Source organism: Neopelma chrysocephalum, unplaced genomic scaffold, assembly GCF_003984885.1.
Source record: "Neopelma chrysocephalum unplaced genomic scaffold, ASM398488v2 Primary Assembly neopelma1_26, whole genome shotgun sequence".
NCBI lineage: Eukaryota > Metazoa > Chordata > Aves > Passeriformes > Pipridae > Neopelma > Neopelma chrysocephalum.
The window spans coordinates 15,227,450-15,247,190 of record NW_020897695.1 but is presented as its reverse complement, the minus strand read 5'-3'; the positions used below and the strand labels follow the sequence as shown (position 1 = coordinate 15,247,190).

At 42.1% G+C, this 19,741-nt stretch overlaps 1 protein-coding gene across 1 annotated transcript in view; it reads right to left on the bottom strand.

Annotated features, from left to right (window-relative positions):
- The window catches only part of EEPD1 (endonuclease/exonuclease/phosphatase family domain containing 1), a 61,959-nt gene that overhangs the window by 8,858 nt on the left and 33,360 nt on the right, over positions 1–19,741 (bottom strand). Inside the window, exons 2-3 of the mRNA XM_027675675.1 lie at positions 18,650–18,701; positions 2,768–2,878 (exon numbers count right to left, since the gene is read on the bottom strand). Of these exons, the coding sequence (XP_027531476.1) occupies positions 2,768–2,878; positions 18,650–18,701 (163 nt within the window). The remainder of the gene's footprint in view (positions 1–2,767; positions 2,879–18,649; positions 18,702–19,741) is intronic.

Genomic DNA, 19,741 nt, shown 5'->3' with positions numbered 1-19,741 from the left:
TGAAAGATGCTGCCTCTCATGTGTGTGTTTGGGCTGATGTGGTCCTTGTTTCCTCCGAGTCCAGGCAAAGCACCGCATTCCTCTGAGCATGGTCAATAATGAGATAGTTCTTTACCCACAGGATTATTTTTCTAACCATGAGCTCAGTGCCTTGTGGTCTCACTGGGTGACTGCTAGGGCTTGCAGTAGACAATGCTGCACACAGTTGTTCCTTCTCCATAGGCCGTATGCTATCTCACAGCCTTCTGTCACCCGCAAGCTAAAAACACCTTGGCCCCTTCAGTCTCTTGGCGTGAAATCTGGTCTAGACCTCTCAGTCCTGTCAATCTTTGCTGTCTCTTTTCCAGCTTGAACATTTTACACTCAGCTCTGTGCTCCTTTCAGCTCTATCATCCTGCATGGGCTTTTTTTTTGATAATTTCGTGACACGGAATTGGCATTTTCAGAAAGCTGCCTACCCCGGTCGCATCAGCAGCAGTATCTAATTCAAAGTCTGTCAGCCTCTCCTCCCATCACCCAGACACCATTTTCCTTGGCACCATTCAAACCCGCTTCCCTTAGCGAATCACAGTTAAATCCATCGGAAAAAAGAGTTTTCTCCATTTCAGCTGCAATAAAAAAAATGTTAACTGCTCCACTGACTTCCCAAGAGCCTTGAAAGTATTAAGGTTGGCTAAAATTCTTTGGCAGCTCCTTTGATAACTAACCCTTAATTACTGACGAAATTATTCCACTAGTCAGAAGTCTAAGGTCTGAAAACTGCTACAGGAAAAGATGTGGAAGAATAAAACTGTTATCAATAGCTGTTTGCTATTTCCTGGCTCCAGTCTTCACATCAACATGGCAGTCAAAAGTCATTGCTGGTTGAAGGCCAAATGCTCGGCACATGTGGAAGCATGAGCCTGAAGCACCATCCAGTATTTTGCATTATTTAGCCTTGTAGAGCCTCCTGAGATCAGTTTGTGCCGAAGATGCTCTGTTCGTGAGGTTTACACTGTGTTACCTCGTGGCATTGCGTTTGTGTACATGGTGTTCAAACCTGACCAGCTCATTAACTAGCCCAGTGTTAAAAGAGATTTTTTGACTTATTGGAGGGTTCTCCAGCACAGTCAGATTTCTGTTAAAGCAGCTAAAAAGAAGAGTCAGTAGATAAAATTTCTATTCTTAGCTTGGCCACACATTTCTCTCATAATTTTGGGAACCATTCATCCTTATTTCCCTACCGGTAAACTGAGGTGGATGATAAGTTTTATTTACTCAGCCCATAGTCAAAACTGCCATTGCTATCTTTGGAAATACAGTTCAAGAAAGAACTGATGGAAGACTCTGGATTTAACATAGAAACTCTGAGACATTCATTAATAATTCTTGGGAAAAGAGAAAAAGTGGAGGGAACAACTTTCACAGTTTTGCACAACTATTTATATTCAGTGTTTTAATGATCTGGCCTACCAAGAGATCCCAAAGGAAAACTCCAGCCAGGAATAAAAATGTCTTGAAGGGCATTTGCACTGTGCATTGCAATTAAATGTGAATTGTATTAAACCTTGGACACATTCAGACCTCCATGCCTGTCTGGTGGTAGCTACAGTCCAATCCTTGTGCTGCTCAGGTGGTAGGTTTTAGTTGAAGTTTGATTTCTTTTTCCCCCCTCATTCTTGGGTTTTACCCAGAAGGGCAATAAAAAGAGGTGTGTCTCCCAAAAATCACCAGTGAACAGTGATGCAACCTGATTTGGAAAAGCCAAATTAAGGAAATGTGGATTCCAAGGAGAATGGTTACAGGACACAACTGAAGCCACAGTAACAACAGTGCTCAGAATAGATCATTCCAGATCAAATAGCTCGTTCAAGACAGCCCCATGTACTGCAAGGCGCCACTTGTTACATAACAGGTCTCCGTTCCCTCTTCTACCCCACAACAACATCCCCACTCCAATGACTGCATCATGAGAATGACCCTGATCAGCAACAACAGGCTTGAGTTTGAGGAGGACCTTGCTCTGAAAACTCATTAGCACCCTTAAAGGGAAAAAAGAGACATTTCCTTTGGGAGACACTGCTTTTGGGCACTGTTAGTCATGTCCAGCCCAATGCAGCTTTATCTTGAATATTGTCAAAGGTAGCAGGTGCAGCTGTCACCACCACATAAATTAGTACCTCTCTACAGTATATACACATATTTCCACAGCAGAAGATGCTGCAGGGAAAAGCACAGTGCAGCATGGTGCAGGTTTCAAATGGTGTCCACAGCATTTTTAACACCTGTGCAAACCACTCTGGAGAACGTGGGAAACTCTTCCAGGTCAGGAGGTAGGCTGCACAGCCCCTCTGCAGACTCTCCATTTGCAAACTAGGAAAATGGGGAGCCCTTACAAATGCCAGCCAGTGCAGCACCAGGGAACAACCTCAGGTGATCAGGACAAAAAAATTCACAAGTATTGCTGCCTACCAGGGGCAAAACTGAGGGCTCTTTCCTTGCCCTAATGTGTAGCCTTTCTTCTGTATTTCTGTACTGCCTTTATCCACCATACCTCCCACAAACACACACACACACCTTCCTCCTTAGAAGCACACCACAATTCTCCCAAAACATCAACCGCGAAGTCAAATTGAAAGCTATAGGAACAGTCAGCATAAAAAACAAGAAATGCAAACCTTGCCAAAAAGGATTTGCAACGTGTGTTGCCTTAAACACTCAAAATATAACCTTGGTTAGAGGGAGAAAAGAAAGCAAAGCCAAAGTTCAGACTTAGGGATTAATGTACCTTGTGTAGCTGGCCTGAGGGTTTTTCGGAAACAACACCCTTCCAACATCCTCTAGGGCCCTTCCACTTGCGGATGTTTGGCAGTGTCGGCTGGTTCAGCTCCATACAAAACTAGAGAGAGAAGAAAGAGGAAAAAAAAATATCAGCTTCGTAGGGTTTTTAAAAAATTGCAAAATAAAGCACGTAATAAAGCATTGGTAAGAGGCACTGTGGACCACAGGCTGTGCTCTTTGCCTTCCCTGAAGGCTCACAAAGGAGGTGGTCAGAGCCACATCCCAGGGTGACTCACCCCTGACTTGGAGATAAATAAAAATTAAAATAACTTCATTTCAAATGCTGCGAGTAGAACGTTTCTCCCTCAGACCCTTTTTTTTTCCCTTCCAAAGCTACCCGTTTGATTGGAAAGGGGTTGCATCTGTGCTGCTTTCAAAGATGTTGACTGCACCATATCCCATCCCTGCCAGGGGCTTCAGGAAAAGCTGCTGAATATTCCCAGGGGTCAGGAGGCCCCCATAGCATGGCTGGCTCCATTCCAACAATGCAGCCACCGGCATGACACAAGAGGAAGGGTGTAGGCCAAGCTCAATAGTTGGTGTTTCGGGGCTAAGGTTCCTCTGACTTTATGCCAGGGACATGTGGTTGAGAACCTCCACGCATGAGGGAAGTGGCTGCACACTCGCACAGAGTTCCAGCACGTCCTTCTCATGCTCCCTAGAGGTTTTCATCTTCCTGGTCACTGCTATACAGCCACAGCACTCAGACACTGTTATGTGTCCAAGCACATGGTCAGAGCTTTAGAGGCTGCGCCCAAATACCCAACAGATCAGGGATACTGTAACTGTGGACACTGTGGAGAACCACTGAGCCCACCTGGGCAACATCCTGAGATTGACATATAAATAAATAAATAAATAATAATAAAAACCACCCTGGAAAACCTGGAATCTGGAACTCACTGATGTGGACAATATGGAATACATTTTGCCAGGAGTTTCAAAATAAGGCTTAACAGGAGGAGCTAGAGTCCTTGGCAAAGCTGATGCTGGCTCCAGAAAGGCTCAGCCTGGAAACTGGCAGGGATAGGCATCAATCAAACACCCTGGCTGTGCTGTAGGTTCTGGCTGCATGGAAAGGGGATAGTTAAAAGTCACCACCGTGAAAGAGCAACAGGGACTTCCACTGTGCATCATTTTGTTCTGACACTGGATAAACCGTGTTGAAATGCAGAGGCTTTCACAGTGAAAGAGGACCCTCAGACAAAATCTTGTATCCAAAATGTCCCTCCAGATCAAGCAGCAATTTAACGAAGAAGGATTTTTAAGGCAAACAATACCATTGTACACACAGCAACTCTTTGCAGTGGGGCATGCCAAACGCAGTTTGAAGATCTACAGAGCTGCATAGATATAAGAGTTTCCTACGTAGGTACCAGTAAAATGATGGAATAGTTATTGTCATGTTTATTTTATGTTTTGATTCAAAAATGAAAATAAAATCTTGCTCTTGCACTGACTGCCTTGTCTGCAGTTCTTCAGCATCCTGGAGGCTGAAGCTGTAAGCAGTGATTTTCAGAAACACAAAACTCAGCCACCCTTTTTTGCCTCAGAAGGCCAAGCACCATGCAAAAACATGTGGCACATCTTTTAAAACAGTTTTCTGACATGTAGAAGTTGGCTGGGGCTTCTTATTCAAGATGCCACACTAACACACCACATTGTTGCCTGTTATGTACCTTCATGTAGAGCTGGGGCTGGGCAGATTTATAAAACAAGGAGGCACACAGAGTGTCTGCATGGCCTGGGAACAGAGCCTGGCTCTCAACTTATCACCAGGTTCTACCCTAACAAACACGATAAATCATGGCAGCAATAATTACTCATTCCTGGTGCCACTCTGATGTCTTTAAACAGGGTGAATTTCGTGAATGAGTTATTTAACATTTAAATAACTTAAATCAGCAAAAAAGAAATTAGGAGTTCAACTGTAACCTGACAAAAGAGTTAACTTATCTCTGAGTTGCAGCTGTCTAGAAAGTCCAGCCAGCACAAAGCATATGACAGGAGTGGATAAATCCTACAGAAGCCATCACTTTATTAAAAAGAGCATCTGCAGTTGACTAGTTTGAATAGTTTGTTTCCTCCAAATTGATTTTTTTTAGGGCCTTGATTTAACTTTGTGCAAACAAAAAGATGACAAATAAGATTACACGGTTTGTTCAGAAAAAAAAGCCATCAGCCCATTCTGGGTATGGCTGCAGCAATGGAGAACTTGGCCTACAGCAGCTGACTTCAGTCTGTGCCCATTTTCCAGGGCTTACAGGCATACAGATTTTGAAGCTGTGACAGCATACTTGCTGAGGTCATGTTTTTTTGCTGAAACGAGAAGGGCATTTTTCAAATCATGTTGTTCTGCCCACAAAACCCAATGTCAACCAACATTATGTTTTCCCTCATGCAGTAAAAATATACAGGCAAGCTCCTAGCCCACAACAAGAATGAAAAAAAAATGCCTTTTCTCTTTGCAAGGCTAAGTTAGACCTATGCCAATCCCTTTGCGAAGCAGTTCTCCAAGTGGTAAAGAAAAATGAAAATTAAAATCTCAGTCAATAAGAACAACTTTTTTTTATTTTACCCAAATCCTCTTAAAAAAAAAAGCTCTAGTTTTGTTTTTCTCCAGAGCCTTTCAGGCTGCAATTTTCATGAAATTTAATCAGCTTCTTCATAACGTGCTACACATACCAAGTCAAAGCTCACACGCATACCATAAGACCAACAGTACCAGGGCTTGTTTACTTATGCCCTATATTACATCTACGCCACCACAGTTTCTCTTCCAGCTGGGTGCTGGGTTTTGTGGGATAGGCAGTTCTGCCAGGGAGCAGGAACATGGCAGCACCAGGCTCCAAGGCATACTCTAAGCCAAGAGCAGCCTGTGCTCGTGAGAGGTCAACTCCCTTGTGCCAGGTACCTACCTGCCCAATGATCTTAAAGGTCTTCTCCAACCAAAAATGAGTCAATGATCGCCCCCATTTGGCATGCAAGGTGCCAGCAAGGGCCACCACTCCAGGAAGTGGGACAAGCTCCATTGCCTTTGCTCCTTGGCAATACATCACTTTCCCAAGAAGGGAGGATCCAAAGACATAATTGCTCTTTGTCCACCCTGATAAAGAGCTGGCACCCATTCCTCCCAGCCTGTCCAGAAGCAGAGGACAGGTACAGGAACGAACTTATGACTGATATTGGAAAAGAACAGAGGGCAGCTGGAGAAGCTGGAGAAACGCACATTTGAGGAGGGACTGGAGAGGGGAAGGCAAGGGGTCTTGGATTAATTTGGGAGTGCATAAAAGAACATATGCTGGGCTGGCACGTGCTGGAGATTATGAGGAAGTTACAGACTCCCTAACACACCTACCTGCCTCCCCAGGACACTGCAAATGCTGCCAGCAAAAGCATCTAATTTGTGCATAAAGTTAGATCTCTTCAGGTGGAGGAACTCTGCCCACTAGGAGAGCTGCCAGCAAGCACCCTGCAGTAGCCCATAAGCAGCTCTCACCACCTCTTCTTCAGGATGCCCTGGTTACTCTGTGTTTTATTTTGGGGTGCTATTTGTGCATCCAGTTCCATTTGTGCAGCAGCACTATCCTTGACAGATGACGACACCACTCCACATCTTTGCCTGACAAGCATTACTCCTGTCATACCAGCTCTTGGAACCACCCTTAGCCAGCCACTTCCCTTTTCCTCAAAAAGAAGATGGACTACTCCTAAACCCTGAGGAAACTAAATGTGACCGAGGAAAACAATGTCTTAGGGTTTAATAATAATTTCAGACTTGGAATAAGCACAGAGGCTGCGAGAAGAGTGAGGAGTAAAGGAGCAGTGAGGAGGAGATTCCATGGTGAGCCTATTGTTCTGACACTGTGCATCTTGGTCCAGTAATCATCACCTGAACTTTAGAAAGGTACTCAAAGAAATTAAATGTCCATTCTGGTTAACTATCACAGAAGCTTTCAGGCCAAAAAGGGCACTGCAGTTAAGGTAAACAACGTGCTTCACCAAAGCAAAGGTGATTTTCATTCCTCTTAATGAAGAAGAGAGATGAGAACTAGGAAATAAATATTTCTTTCAAAATGTCATATATACACAGTTACTTTTCTTTTAGCAAGCACTAGAGGGAGCAGCTTTAATGAGTACCAGAGGCGAGTAAGAGACTTGTATCAATTCCTTATCATCTCAGCTATGTGGAGGCGTCATATTAGTAAAGATTTCCCCATCACCATGGCGAAAGAAATTTGGAGTTCAAGGTAAGGGCTGTTTTATGCTACAGAGCATCTCACAGTGATGGATTTGGTGCTTCTGGAAAGGGTAAACAGAAGATCTCTAAGATATACCATCTAAATTGTGCAGTGGCACTTGAGGAGAAGCTCCCCAACCCTCTTCAATAAAACTCTCATCCTGAAACGTGGTCTAATATATTTCTGATAGAAGATACAACAAAATGGACAGTGGCTTCATAAGACCATCTGGCACTGCTCTTTTTTAATCTATCTTTTAATACATACATGACTTCCCTGCTCCACCCCTATGTACTGCACAAACTAAAAATTAAATGCACATTATCCTTTCTTTTCTTTATTCATCCAACTGGACTTGTATTTCTCATTGAAAAAACAGACTCAATCTACCACATACAGGATACACCTACAGTTGGTGCACCCTAAAGAAGCCTGACCCAGAAAGTCAGGAGCAGAAACGTTACAAACATCTCTGAGAAGTTGAAATCAACACCTTTGGTTTTCAAGCAAAACTTCCTGATTTGACACCAATGTTTCAGAAGAAGACTGTTGTGTTAGATCACATTTGTGAATAGGAATAGGTGGAGTTAAGGGGTGGAGAGATTTGTGGGTGCTGTATTTTATGGAACTGGCTATTGAGGTAGGGGTAGGGAAAGGTCAGATGCTTCAGGACTGTTGTCCTGGTGTGGGCACACATGACGGCACAACACAAGTCAAGAGGGGATGCAAGACAGCTGGGCCAGGATGCTCAGCGCACTTCTGCAGCCCGGTAACACTGAACTGACTTCCCACAGGCTGGAGCAACTCAGGAAGAGGACACAGAGGAGTATCAGGCCTTTCAGAGACATTTGGATTCTCCCATAACCAAAGGTAACAGCACGGAAGGAAGTGTTATTGTGGTTAAAGGCTGAAACAGAGACTCAGCATTGGATCCCATTTCCCACTGACTGGAGTGTTGTCTCAGGCCTTTATTGCTTGTTTGCCTTTCCCTCAAGCATATCCTTTTCCTGTTTGCAACACAGTAAAAGAATACACACACAAGAACTAGATGAATCCACTGCCATAGGGGAAGCAGTCACAAACTGCCTTCAGAGGAACCATATAAGTAACACGAGGGGAAGCTGGAGTGACTCTATGTTAAGATACAAGATTTTTCACATGCCCATGAAACTAGTCCCTTCTAGGAAGACTTCATTAAAGACTGCATAATATTTATTGCTTGTGTGGTTCAAGTGTTGATATTATAAGGGCAAATAAAACTTGGCAGGCAGATGGGGGTCCAATAAGCAGAGAATTATGGATGTTTTCAAAGAAGAACAACCTCCCCCCAGGGAATCAGTTTCATTCTCAGTCACATGTATATATCTGTGATGGAAAAAATTTTCTACTTCTCCATATTGTACATAAATCTATAATGGCATTAGAGCTGAAGAAATAATAATTTTTAAAAAATTATAAGGTTTAGGAGAAAAATTCTAGGATAAAAAAAAGATAAGGAACCAATCCACTGAAAGGGCAAAAGCCACAGGTTTACTCATGGAAAGCTTATCTGCCCCTTTGGCCATGTTAGTGTGTCCTGTTTGTACTGGGTCATTGAGACCTGGGGGAATACTTTCCCACCCTTTATATGCTGGTTTGCTGTTCCTAGAACTAAACCAAAACATCCAGATTCATGACTGAATGAATCCTTGCTACCCTCCACATTCTTCACAAACATTATCTAATGCATCCTTCAAAAAGCTCCATAAATGTTGTGAGAGGTGAAATCAAGGTAAAGCCCTTCAGCAAAGCCAAATATTCAACACTGTCTTTCTTCAGAAATAATACAGCACCTGTAAGCACAGTCACTACCTCAACATACCTTTGTGTGCTATGGACATACAAAGATCATTTTTTGGCATAATGTGCATGCAAATTGGGGTCCCAAAGCTTGGTCCATCTGAAGGCACCTATGGCTTTTCCATCAACTCCAGATGAACTCATTTGTTTTTGCAGAAAATGTGCTGCTTCTGCTTCTTAAAGAGCATACCAGTAATTCAGACACCCATAGAGGAAGGATTTCTTTCCTCTGAAGATCAGATTCTCACTCAGCTCCTAAATGACTGCTCCAGGCACCACGTTATGGACTGCAGAGTAAACACTTACCATGCTGCAGCCTCACCACCCAGCAGTGTTGTGGTGACCTGAATTCCCAGCTTTGCTGCAAAAAACACTTCTAAGCTTACTTTAAAAAGGAAACCTCTGGGACTGAGCTCCTCAGAGGAGATAGAACGAGGAAGGATCATTTTTGAAGCCCAACTATACATAGGCTAGAAACTAAGTTGTCCAAGTCTCTCTGCCTGCTTCAGAAGGGTGTAATTCTGTGTTTGCAGAGGGGCACTGGTTGGCAAAGCCTCGGAGGACCCCATCATTTAGGCACCTCTCGGTTTGGCAGCAGCTAAATGATGCCTGACAGGATTGGAAAGCTTTTCAAACCGAAGGTATTGTTTCCTACATCAGGTATCTGAGCCTCTTCTTGAACTTGACTCTCTTTTGAACCTGCCCATGGATGTGAATCCAGCTGGACATGTGCCTCTCTCCTGCCACTGCTGTGTTACTCACCTATTGTACTTCATGAATGTGCGGGAAATAATTATGCTGATAAGCTTAACATTATCTCAGTTATCAAAAGTGTGTAATGGTTTGTTTCCATATACGAACCTATTTGAATAAAGTCACTTGTGGGGGTTTTTTTTAAGTCAGGCTTCACAGGATCAGTTGGGGAGTGGTAGGAGCCTAAGTTTGCACTCTCACATTATTTGCTTTCCCTTTTGAGTATTTATTTTGGAAAAACTTAGCAGTGATTTTCTACACTGCCCTCCCAGATGAATTATAGCTCACCACAGTCACCCAACTGTTTAATTCTTTGCAATATCTAAGAGGAAATTACTTTCTTGAGCTTTGAATATATGATTAAAAACCAGATTGTAGCCCATAAAACTCTCCTTTAATCACAGTGTTCTTGGGACAACAATGCAGATCATTCACTGGCCTGTTCTCCTACCTTCATCCTAAACAAAAGTGATTATTTATAACACTGTATTTTTATAGATCTTCAAAAGGAAAACAGGGAAGAACCTTTGGTGCAGAGCAGCAAAACAAAAACTGAAAGAGGCAATGCAATAACTCCCCAATACATTTTAAGTGCTCAGGCCACTAGTAAAGAATTGTGGAATGTTCAGCTACCTACTGTCAAAATGGAATACTCACTATCTTTCAACCAGTTTGCCATTTAATAGGAAGGTGTCTTCATGGATGCTTGGTGGAAGTCTATGCTGCCCTTTTCCTGTGGAAGAGTACGGCCATACTTGGCAGGCCTCCATGTGGGAGAAGTTTTGTGGGTTCTTAATTTCTCATGTTTCCATTCACAAGCTGAGCTTTTAACTTGTACTTCATGAGACAGACTTATTTGGCAGAAGACATTTCCTGACTACTTCTTTTCCTACTCCTAAGGATGTTCTTTTTGTTTTTAAACATAACACAGGAATTAACGCTCAAGAGGCCATCAAGGATGGTCATAAATCTTTGCAATTTGTTCTTGAAGTCTTTTCAAGAGAGTGTTTTATTCTTCATAACCAGGCAGTATAATCATTGACAGCTATAATGACATGCCAGAGGACTGATGCGATATAAGGAAGAGTAAAAAGAAACCCTCATGACTATGAGGTTATCTTTTTCATCAAGCTGGTTTTATGAGAGGTGAGTGGTTGAATTCAAGCACTTCCGCTACGTTGTCACAAAACAGTACCCAGCTCAACTGGGAAGCTGTGTTAAAATCATAGAATCATGAAAATCATGAGCATCCATGCAGCAGTTGTTTGGAGACCATGCTAATTTGGACTAGATATAACGTACTGGGCAACCAGGAGTCAGTGGCTTCCTGGGAACTCCTCTTCTTTTGTTGTTGTTTTTGTTTTCTTCTGGTTTTTGTTTAATTCCTGGGATGATTCTTTTCTCATGAAACTCAGGAATTGATTTCTCTGGTGAGGTCTAAAACAACATCACTGTGAGTACAACCTTATCCACCCAGTAACTACCAGGACTACACAAGGTGACAATGAGTTTATCAGAACCTAGCCCCTAATATGGAAGGCAAATAGAAAATCATCCTATGAAACATGAGATACAAAAGTGATACAAAATAGTTTCTTGTTCACCAATTCAAAACACCCCAAACAAACCAACCAGTGAGCTCTATCTATTTGCCATGATCTGAATCTCCTGATCTGCACACTGCCTTCAGCCAGAGAAGGGAAGGGAGAAAAAATGTGCTAATACAAAAGAAAAGCAAATAAAACTGAAAGAGAATGGGGAAATCACAATATCTGAATGCTATTAATCAAGGAAAACTGCTTAAGCACTTAAGATAACTAGGTCTCTCTCTATTCCCATGATAAAAATTTACTAGTTTCTAGAGATGATGGCAAGTGAGTTGGGTGTTTTGTGGCTTCATTTCTTTCCTACTGTTAGTATTACTGTTTTCCCCAGCTGATTTACATCTCTGCTTAGAGCAAGCATTCTTTCCCATGGTAAGAACACAAAAACAAGGAAGAAAGAAACACATAAAGTGACTCACAACAATTGACAGCCTCAAGTATTTATTCTTCCTTCAGGCATTGATTACACCAGCCTACAGAACACTGTGCCACCTTCTGTAAAGTTATTTAAATTGGTCTCACCTCCTAATCCATTACTTTTTTTTTGGATGCTTATGATCAGGAGGATCACTTCCAGGCTGCTAGCATTAGGCCATGTTATCTCACCTTTAAAAAAAATCTCATACACCTGTTTTGTTTCTTTTTCACAGCTCTAGCCCTTAATTTAAAGAACCCAATTTGACGCTGATTCCTCTCTGAAATAGCACATGCTTTATTTATAAGTTTGCATGAGTAATAATAGATGGTTTTCTGTCTGTCCTTATTGGCATGCCCTCCACAGAGTCTACAGGACTGTCCTCCAACCCTGACCACTGTTCTGTTCTAACAGATGCCATGGACTCTGGCTTCCCATAGAGAGCATATGGATTACCTAATCCACATAAACGATCAAAAATTTTTTGGGGGCACATTAAAACACCCCTGCTGCTATATCAAAGGGGGGGGGGGAAGGCCAAACAGAAAACCCCACCCTTCCCCAGATTGCTGACTATTCAAAACTGGTCCTGTTCTATGAAGTTGCTTTGCCTTCTGCCATCTTCTAGAAAAATATCAGGAAAAAGGACTGACTAAGAACCCCTATTACTTCTACAACCCACAACCAAATCTTAATACATGCCAGCACTTGTAAACACATATTTTTTGTTTCTCCCTGTTCTGGAAGTGTAGAGAATTATTTCACTATTGGGTGAGTTTGGCTTTTGTTTGGGGATAAGACCAGATGCCCTACAAAAGAATGCCCAGCTATTATACCAAGCAACCTCCATACCACCACTGCTCAGAGAGGCACACCTGTGGCTCTAGGGAAGAAGGCACCTCATAAAGGACAGAATTTTAAGAGAATTTGTTTTCTTTGTAGCTCCCTGTGGTGTGTACAGCATGGCTTCTCATGTTTTGTTCATTGAAGTCCACTGATCATCAGAAAATAGATGGGCAATGCAACTAAAGAGAAAAAGCAATCCAGCCAAGATCAAAGACACCAGAAATTCTAGTAGATTAAAGCCTGTGCTTCCAATGCTGCTAACCACGTGATGAGAGTTTGCAGTTGAGGGGCCTGAAAAGACAAAGTAGTCATAGGTCCTCCTACAGAGAACTACTGAAATCATCATGGAGCTGGCCACAGCTGTAAGGCCCACCGATACATCTCCTTAAGCTTCTAGCCATCTAAATCCCTCCTAGAGGACAGAAAGGAGGAAAACATGGAAGGCCAGAAGCAAACACTGTATAGCTGCAGCATTCCTAAGCCAGTTTAGTAGATATGATAACACCGAAAAAGCCTGTCAACATCATTTCCAGTTCCACTCAGCCAAAAACAATTCCTTCCCAATAACAGCTATACTTCCCTTCACTCTTAGCTTTTATGACCCCAGCGGACAAAGTTTGAAAAAAATTAATACTTTGCATTCCTGAGTATTACCTGCACTCAGATAAACAAGCAAGACAAGGGAGAGAGGGGGAAATATAGGGAGGGTGTGGGAAAGCAAAAGGACAGAGTATTAGGGAATAAGGCGAGAAAAAGAATTAAAGTTAAATCAGCTGGACAATTTGGAATAATCTCCTTTTACTCTAGGTGGTTAATCATTGACTCCTTGGTGGTTTTGAAGGAACAGGACAGGAGGACCTACAACAGCTGATCAATTATGCAGAAGTCTATCCCGGCTGAATTAGGCTAAGGAGATGGTGAAAGACTTGACTCCACCTATCCTCTCTAGAAATGGGGACCAGAAAAATGAGGCAGTAACAGGGCTGGAAGAAACTGAACAAAGGTCCCGACTAAGTCAGCGGCCACATCGCCGTCTCCTTTTCCTGTTCTCTGAAAGCGAGACTGCTGTTTCCTTATCTGACTCTAGAGGACAGCCAAATGTACTTGATTTTCAAAGGGGTCAACTGGTTTCTGGAAAGGATAGTTCTAAGAACAGACAGCAAATATAACTTCTTTACAGCAACGAATTCATTAATTGCAAATTGCCTTATGATCTTTTTTAACCAACAGCTCAAAGCAAAGCAAGACTGCAAGATGGGGCTCATACTGTACGGGAGGATTATGGCAACTAAAAATATGCACACAAAGACTCAGTTCTGAACTAACTGCACTTCTGGGGTACATGTCTGCTCCAGTTTAAAAAAAAAAAACAAAAGAAAACCCCCCAAAAAATCACATCAAATGCACACATAACCACATTTATATCCATGCAAGCAAGAAACGATGTTATCCCTGCAAATGAAAAGCAGCACCTCTCTTCCAAACACAGAAAAGCTCCTAGGGATAACCTTTCACAAATAAACAACCTGCTCTGCTTGGAGAGGGATTTTATAAAGAACAGAGATTACAATGGGCTTAATCATGATTAAACACTGATCTGGCTCAATCTACTCAAAAGCAGACAAAAGATAAATAAAAACCTCCAGCAGATGCATTTCATACTGGAAATTCTGGAACCTCAATTGACGTCACACTTTTTATGTTCTGATAATATCTGGAGGAAACAGTACACTGGATCAAGAAAACAAAAGCAAATTTTTACTTAAAATTCTCTATGTACTGTGTAGAAAGAAGGCGGTTACAGCAGGGAATGCACAGGGCAGCTCAGCATTTTACAAACTTGTTTTTGACTGCAGCCGAAACTGCACTATCAGAGTGATGCTACTAGAAAGAAACAAGCACTCCATTTTGTCCTCATCTTCTGTGCCTTACCTTGTAAAAATGGGCAACAGTACTCAATGCATTTCCCTTCAGGCAATAACTGCTTCTGATCAATGGCAGGCATGTTAAATTTCTTTTAGTAAAATAACACCCTCAGCATCACACCAGTTGTAGTTCAGTGATTCCTCAGGCACAGTATGAAAATTCTGCATGATGGGACAGGGCTGCATTTAGCAAATATCTCCTAAATACAGACATCTGGTCTTTCCTACAGCTGAGGAAATGCAGGAAAGTGATTCCACATCATGGGAGACAACTCCAGCCATTAGTACTTCTGAGAGAGGTGGGAAATGTCAAAAAAGGAGCACAGATATTAGAAATTGCTTGCTTACAGTGCTAAGCTTTCCATTGTATGCAACAAGGTAAATGCGTTTTCTTTGAAGAAAGAGAAGTCCCTCCTTTATATGGGGCAGGGGAATCTCTCTGGAGGAGAAGGCTGATCAGAGTTTTCTGATTCTATCATCTCCAGCAGAGATGCACAATGGATGACCAAGTAAGATTCGGTCAGCAGACAGAAGAGATCCCTTCCTGTGCTGAGAAGGATAGAAGGTACATTGCTGCCTGTTCTGGTGCCCAGCGAAGGCATCCTGTACTTCATAGCCACAGGCACCAGGTGAAAGACTGTCAATCCCTCTTGATTTGTGACTCCCAGAACTTCTCCAGTGAAGGTGAAAATCCCCATACAGACAGTGCAAGCCTACTGGTAATTACTTTGTTCTTTTCACTTTCTTTTCACTGACCTCTTGGACATAGCTCACATAAATTTGTCATCACTGTCACAGGCAGACCTTAAAAGTAAAATTTATGTTACCCTGATTTTCAAGCTGCAAGTTATTATCAACTTCAAGAAGATCATCCCTAAACAAAATCAAATTTCTTACCCCAATTGCTATCATCCTTCAGCCCACCCAGCGTTTCTCTCAAGCTAGTCTGATAGATCACGTCCGACTTCAAGGAGAATAATCATCACTTTGCTGAAGAATTCCACACTTTAAAAACTGCAGCTCAGAATCACATGATTTACACTTCCTAGATAAAAAGTCAACAAATGTCTGTCTACAGAGTCAAGTAGACAGTCCTTTCTCATCTTGAGTAACAGCAGATGCATTTACTTATGAATACACAAATGGGAAAATTTGTTCCCAAATTTGTTGCTTGTTCCCAAAGCAGGCTTACCTTATAAAACGGATCACTAAATTGTACAGATTATTTAACTTTCCTCTATAACCTGCCTATGAAGTAGAAACGAGCTCAAGAGCCCCTGTTAACATCTGAAAGGTGCAGGGAGGAACATCTGACAGAATACAAAGAATATTTTTATTTTTCTTACAAGATGGATGATCCTGCACAACCTACTGGCATCAAGCACAAATGAGAACAATTGTTTTGGTGTACTTGTTGCTTATGGAATAGGACTACAGATTTAAAATGCTAAAACAGCAACTGATGTGAAATGTCACCTGGTCAGGCAGTTTGATCTGCTAATTACTTAAACAGATTTATTTTTCAACTATAAAAACAGCATGTTCCTCAGGAGAATTATTTTTTCCCCTTCCCCAAATAAATACAATTAACATTTGCCAAGGAGAATTCTTCATCTGCAATTAAGGATTTCCCAAAATTAGATCAAGTAAAGTACTCAAAAACACACCGGGGTAAGAGTGTCTCTGGGAGTCTCTTCCGGAAGGGGAAGCACTGTTTCATACAAATCTCGGCACCAACAAGCCTGCATGCCTGAGATACTTCCTTGTAAAGCCTGAGTGGCCTTGAACCCTTGTGGGGACGAGGCTGGCACGACTGCAAGCCCTCCTGTGGCATCTCGCCATCTGTGTTCTTTAGTACCCTCAGCAAATGGCAGCAAACCTTCTAAATCGAAGGCATGCAAGTAATGCAATCCCACAGCAGCTGAGGCAAGCTCAGTGAGGAGGCATGGGGAAGCAAACAGATCAATTTGAAGGTTCAAGGTAAGCCAAAATACAGGTAAGTATGCGCTTGGTTTTAAGCTGCTGGTAAGACCGCTCACAGGGAGTCTGTGGCGGGATGGGTCTGATGGGCTACGGCCAAAACAAACACAAACAGGCCCATCTCTGACCCAGAACTTTCACTAGGTAAACACTGTTGTTCCTCTTGTGTGACCTAGTTCACTGAAATAAATTCTTATTTTCTTGTTCCTCTTAACAACAGCAAGTGTGGTGCTGGGGTTCAGCTCCACAAGCAGCACCCCCATCTGTGGTGCTTACAGGCACCCACGGCTCCCCAGAAAAACAAACCAGTTGATGAGCAGCATCCAAGGGTCAATCAAACTTGTCCCAATCCAGGATGAGCTGTAATTAAACCCTGGCAATCATACCTTCTGTCTTGGCAACCCCAGGCATAAATGCCGCCAAGTGTGGTAGATCTTTGGCTTAAAGGGTCCATTTTGGCACAATTTGCCAAAACATTAGGGTTTAAGAAATTAAACAGAGTCTTTGCAAGACAAAGCTCCTCACAGTGTGTTCAGTTTATTTTCAATGGTCAAGGTGGGAAAAACATTTAAAGACATTAAAGTATCTAAGCTAGTCAGAATGGCATGAAACCCTTTTGCAGTAAGAAACCAGCAAATCTATGACATGCAGCTTTTGAAGCACAGCAGCATTCTGCTACACCAGAGCAAGCTTTCCCAAAGGGGAAAGTCTTTCTGCAGGGGGTTCCCATCTTCTCAAGACCGCAGTGGTTCAAGTAGCCTGCTCCGACAGTCCGCTGCTTCATGTGCCTCACCTCACAGTCCATCTGTGCTATGCATGGCCAGATAATTTTATGACACTGTCTCAAGGCCCTGGTTCTCCGGAGACTCACTACAAACGCACTTAACTTCAATGTGGTTTGATTTAATGGAGCTCATCTGCAGCACGAACACTAGCGTGCCCGTAGGTCTTTTCAGGGGAGCACTGCTCCTCAACAGTGGGCTTCTACTCACTCTGGGTTTCCATGCAAGTGTCAAAATATATAACAAGACTTTCAAAGCTGAGCATCAAATTTTAGAAATAAGAAAAAGTTTCCAACGTTCAAAACCATGTATGACAGACTGGAAAGCGTTCTATAGGAAAAACACTTTAAGGTTATCATGCTCATAGCTTTCTTAAAGAAAACCCGTCTTACAATGAATATTAAAATATTATCATTTAATAATATTCTGTATTCCTACAATATAATGTGTTCTGGCATCAAAATGCTGATAAATAATGATGTAAGAACAGAAAACATGACAGCACATGTTCTCAAAATCTGACTCTGCAAGCAGGTTGGACAAGGAATTTTGTTCTAGTCTATGTTCTTTTTCCCCTCCTGTATTTAAAAAATAAAGACAGCAAATTTCTTTGAACTTACATAATTCCACCCTGTTATTTTAGAGAGAGCTAAACTGGCCTTTTAAATTCATTAAGCTTGGCATTGTATGAAAGAGGATATCAAATATTCAGAGAGCTCAATTTAGAAAGATCATTTTTCTGAGGCTAAGCCTTTCTGAAGAGCTTCCTGCAGAGTTCCAGACAATGTCTCAAACAGCCATTCCCACCAGGTTGAGGTTACTTGACCTCACCAGGCCATGTTTCTGGAGGCATTGGGCCAAACGGAGGTACCGGTCCAATGGAAAGGTGAGAAGTCTACAGGGTGTGAGGTGCCGGAGAGTCAGACTGCTGCAAACGATGAAAATTCATGAATATTGACCTGTTTTGCACAATGAGTGGTTGAGAACCATGTCTTCTTTGCACATGTTATATTAGCCTTTCAAATCTAGTTTGTACAGCACCCCATTCAACCTGGCCTTGAACACTTCCAGGGTTGGAGCATCCACAGTTTCTCTGGGCAACTCATTTCAGTGCCTTACCGCCCTCACAGTAAAGAATTTCTTCCCAATATCTGATCTAAACCTGCCCTCAAGGGTACTGCTGTGCTTGTAGTACCTGGGCTGTGGAGCAACACCAGGTTTTATTTTTTACTGCTTATTATTAAGCATTGCTTACCCCAAGCTTATTGTAAAATCAGAGAACACCAAAAACACGTGGTAAGCTTGGACAAAACATTATGTAGCTAGGAAGATGTCTTATTTTATGCTGCGTGATTTTCCACGAAGTTAGGAAGCATGACTAACACAGAGGGCTTTAAGAGCTTAAATGCATTACAACAGTTGTATTAGAGATATTTTTAAATACCTTTTCCAGCGCTTCTCTGTCAACCAGCTCCTGCACAGCCAAAAGCTTGATACTGTAAGAAAAAACAGAGAGAAAAAAAGAATGAATCACCCCATTGCAAGTATTACAGAAGCACAAGTAACAGCAGAACTGAAGCTCTCTTTTTATCTTCTCTCTTCATAAAGAGATACAAGACATGCTCAGAATATAACAAACCAAAGCAACAGAGACAGCGTTACTTTGTTTGCCTTGAATTAGTGATCCCAAGCAGGTATCTTGGTTTCCAAATTACAAGTGTATCTGAATTCACCATAGAGAAACTGCATTAATCACTACTTTTTTAATATCCCAAATGAACACCAGAGGATCTTCTGAATGACAAACACGGAAAAATATTCTAGACATTTCTATCGGTTTTAGTCAGCTTTGTTCTTCAGTATCAACATGTTTCTACAAGTCCCATGACAGTCATTCCCAGGGATTTACAATATTATATATGAGGTACAGTAATTAAGACAACACAGCTAAAGAAATTTGAGGGAGAGATGAGGGAAATGAGCATCACTGTTTGAAAGTAGTGCAGAGAGATAATCCATGGTTATTATTCTTGTAGTGCCCTTTGCTGCTCAACCCCAAATTTCTTCACCTACTGAATCTTTTCTAAGTTTACCTCTAGGGGCTAAATCCTGCACACTGAATTTCATTTACTTCAAAAAGATTATTAGAGTTACTCAAGCAGGATTTTGCCCTGTAAGACAGGCAAAATCACAGCTAAATCAGGGTATATAAGAGAACCTTGTATAACATCTAATCTTTCATAGTCAGTTTAATGAGTAATTAGAAATCATCCACCCTCCTTCAACTTCAGTTACTTCCATGTAGCGCGAAAGTCCAATCTTTTTCATGCTAAGAAATTTCAGGAAAAGATTTTGTTGCATCCCTGTCAAGCTGAAGGGCTCACAGCACGGGTATGAATCTGAAAAGCATTGCCAGCAGGTCAAAGGAGGTGATCCTTCCCCTCTATGCAGCACCGGCAAGGCCATCACTGGGCACTCGCCATCGAGGGTCCACAGCAGCTGCCTTGGCCAGAGAGTAGAAGGGATCAACAGCACT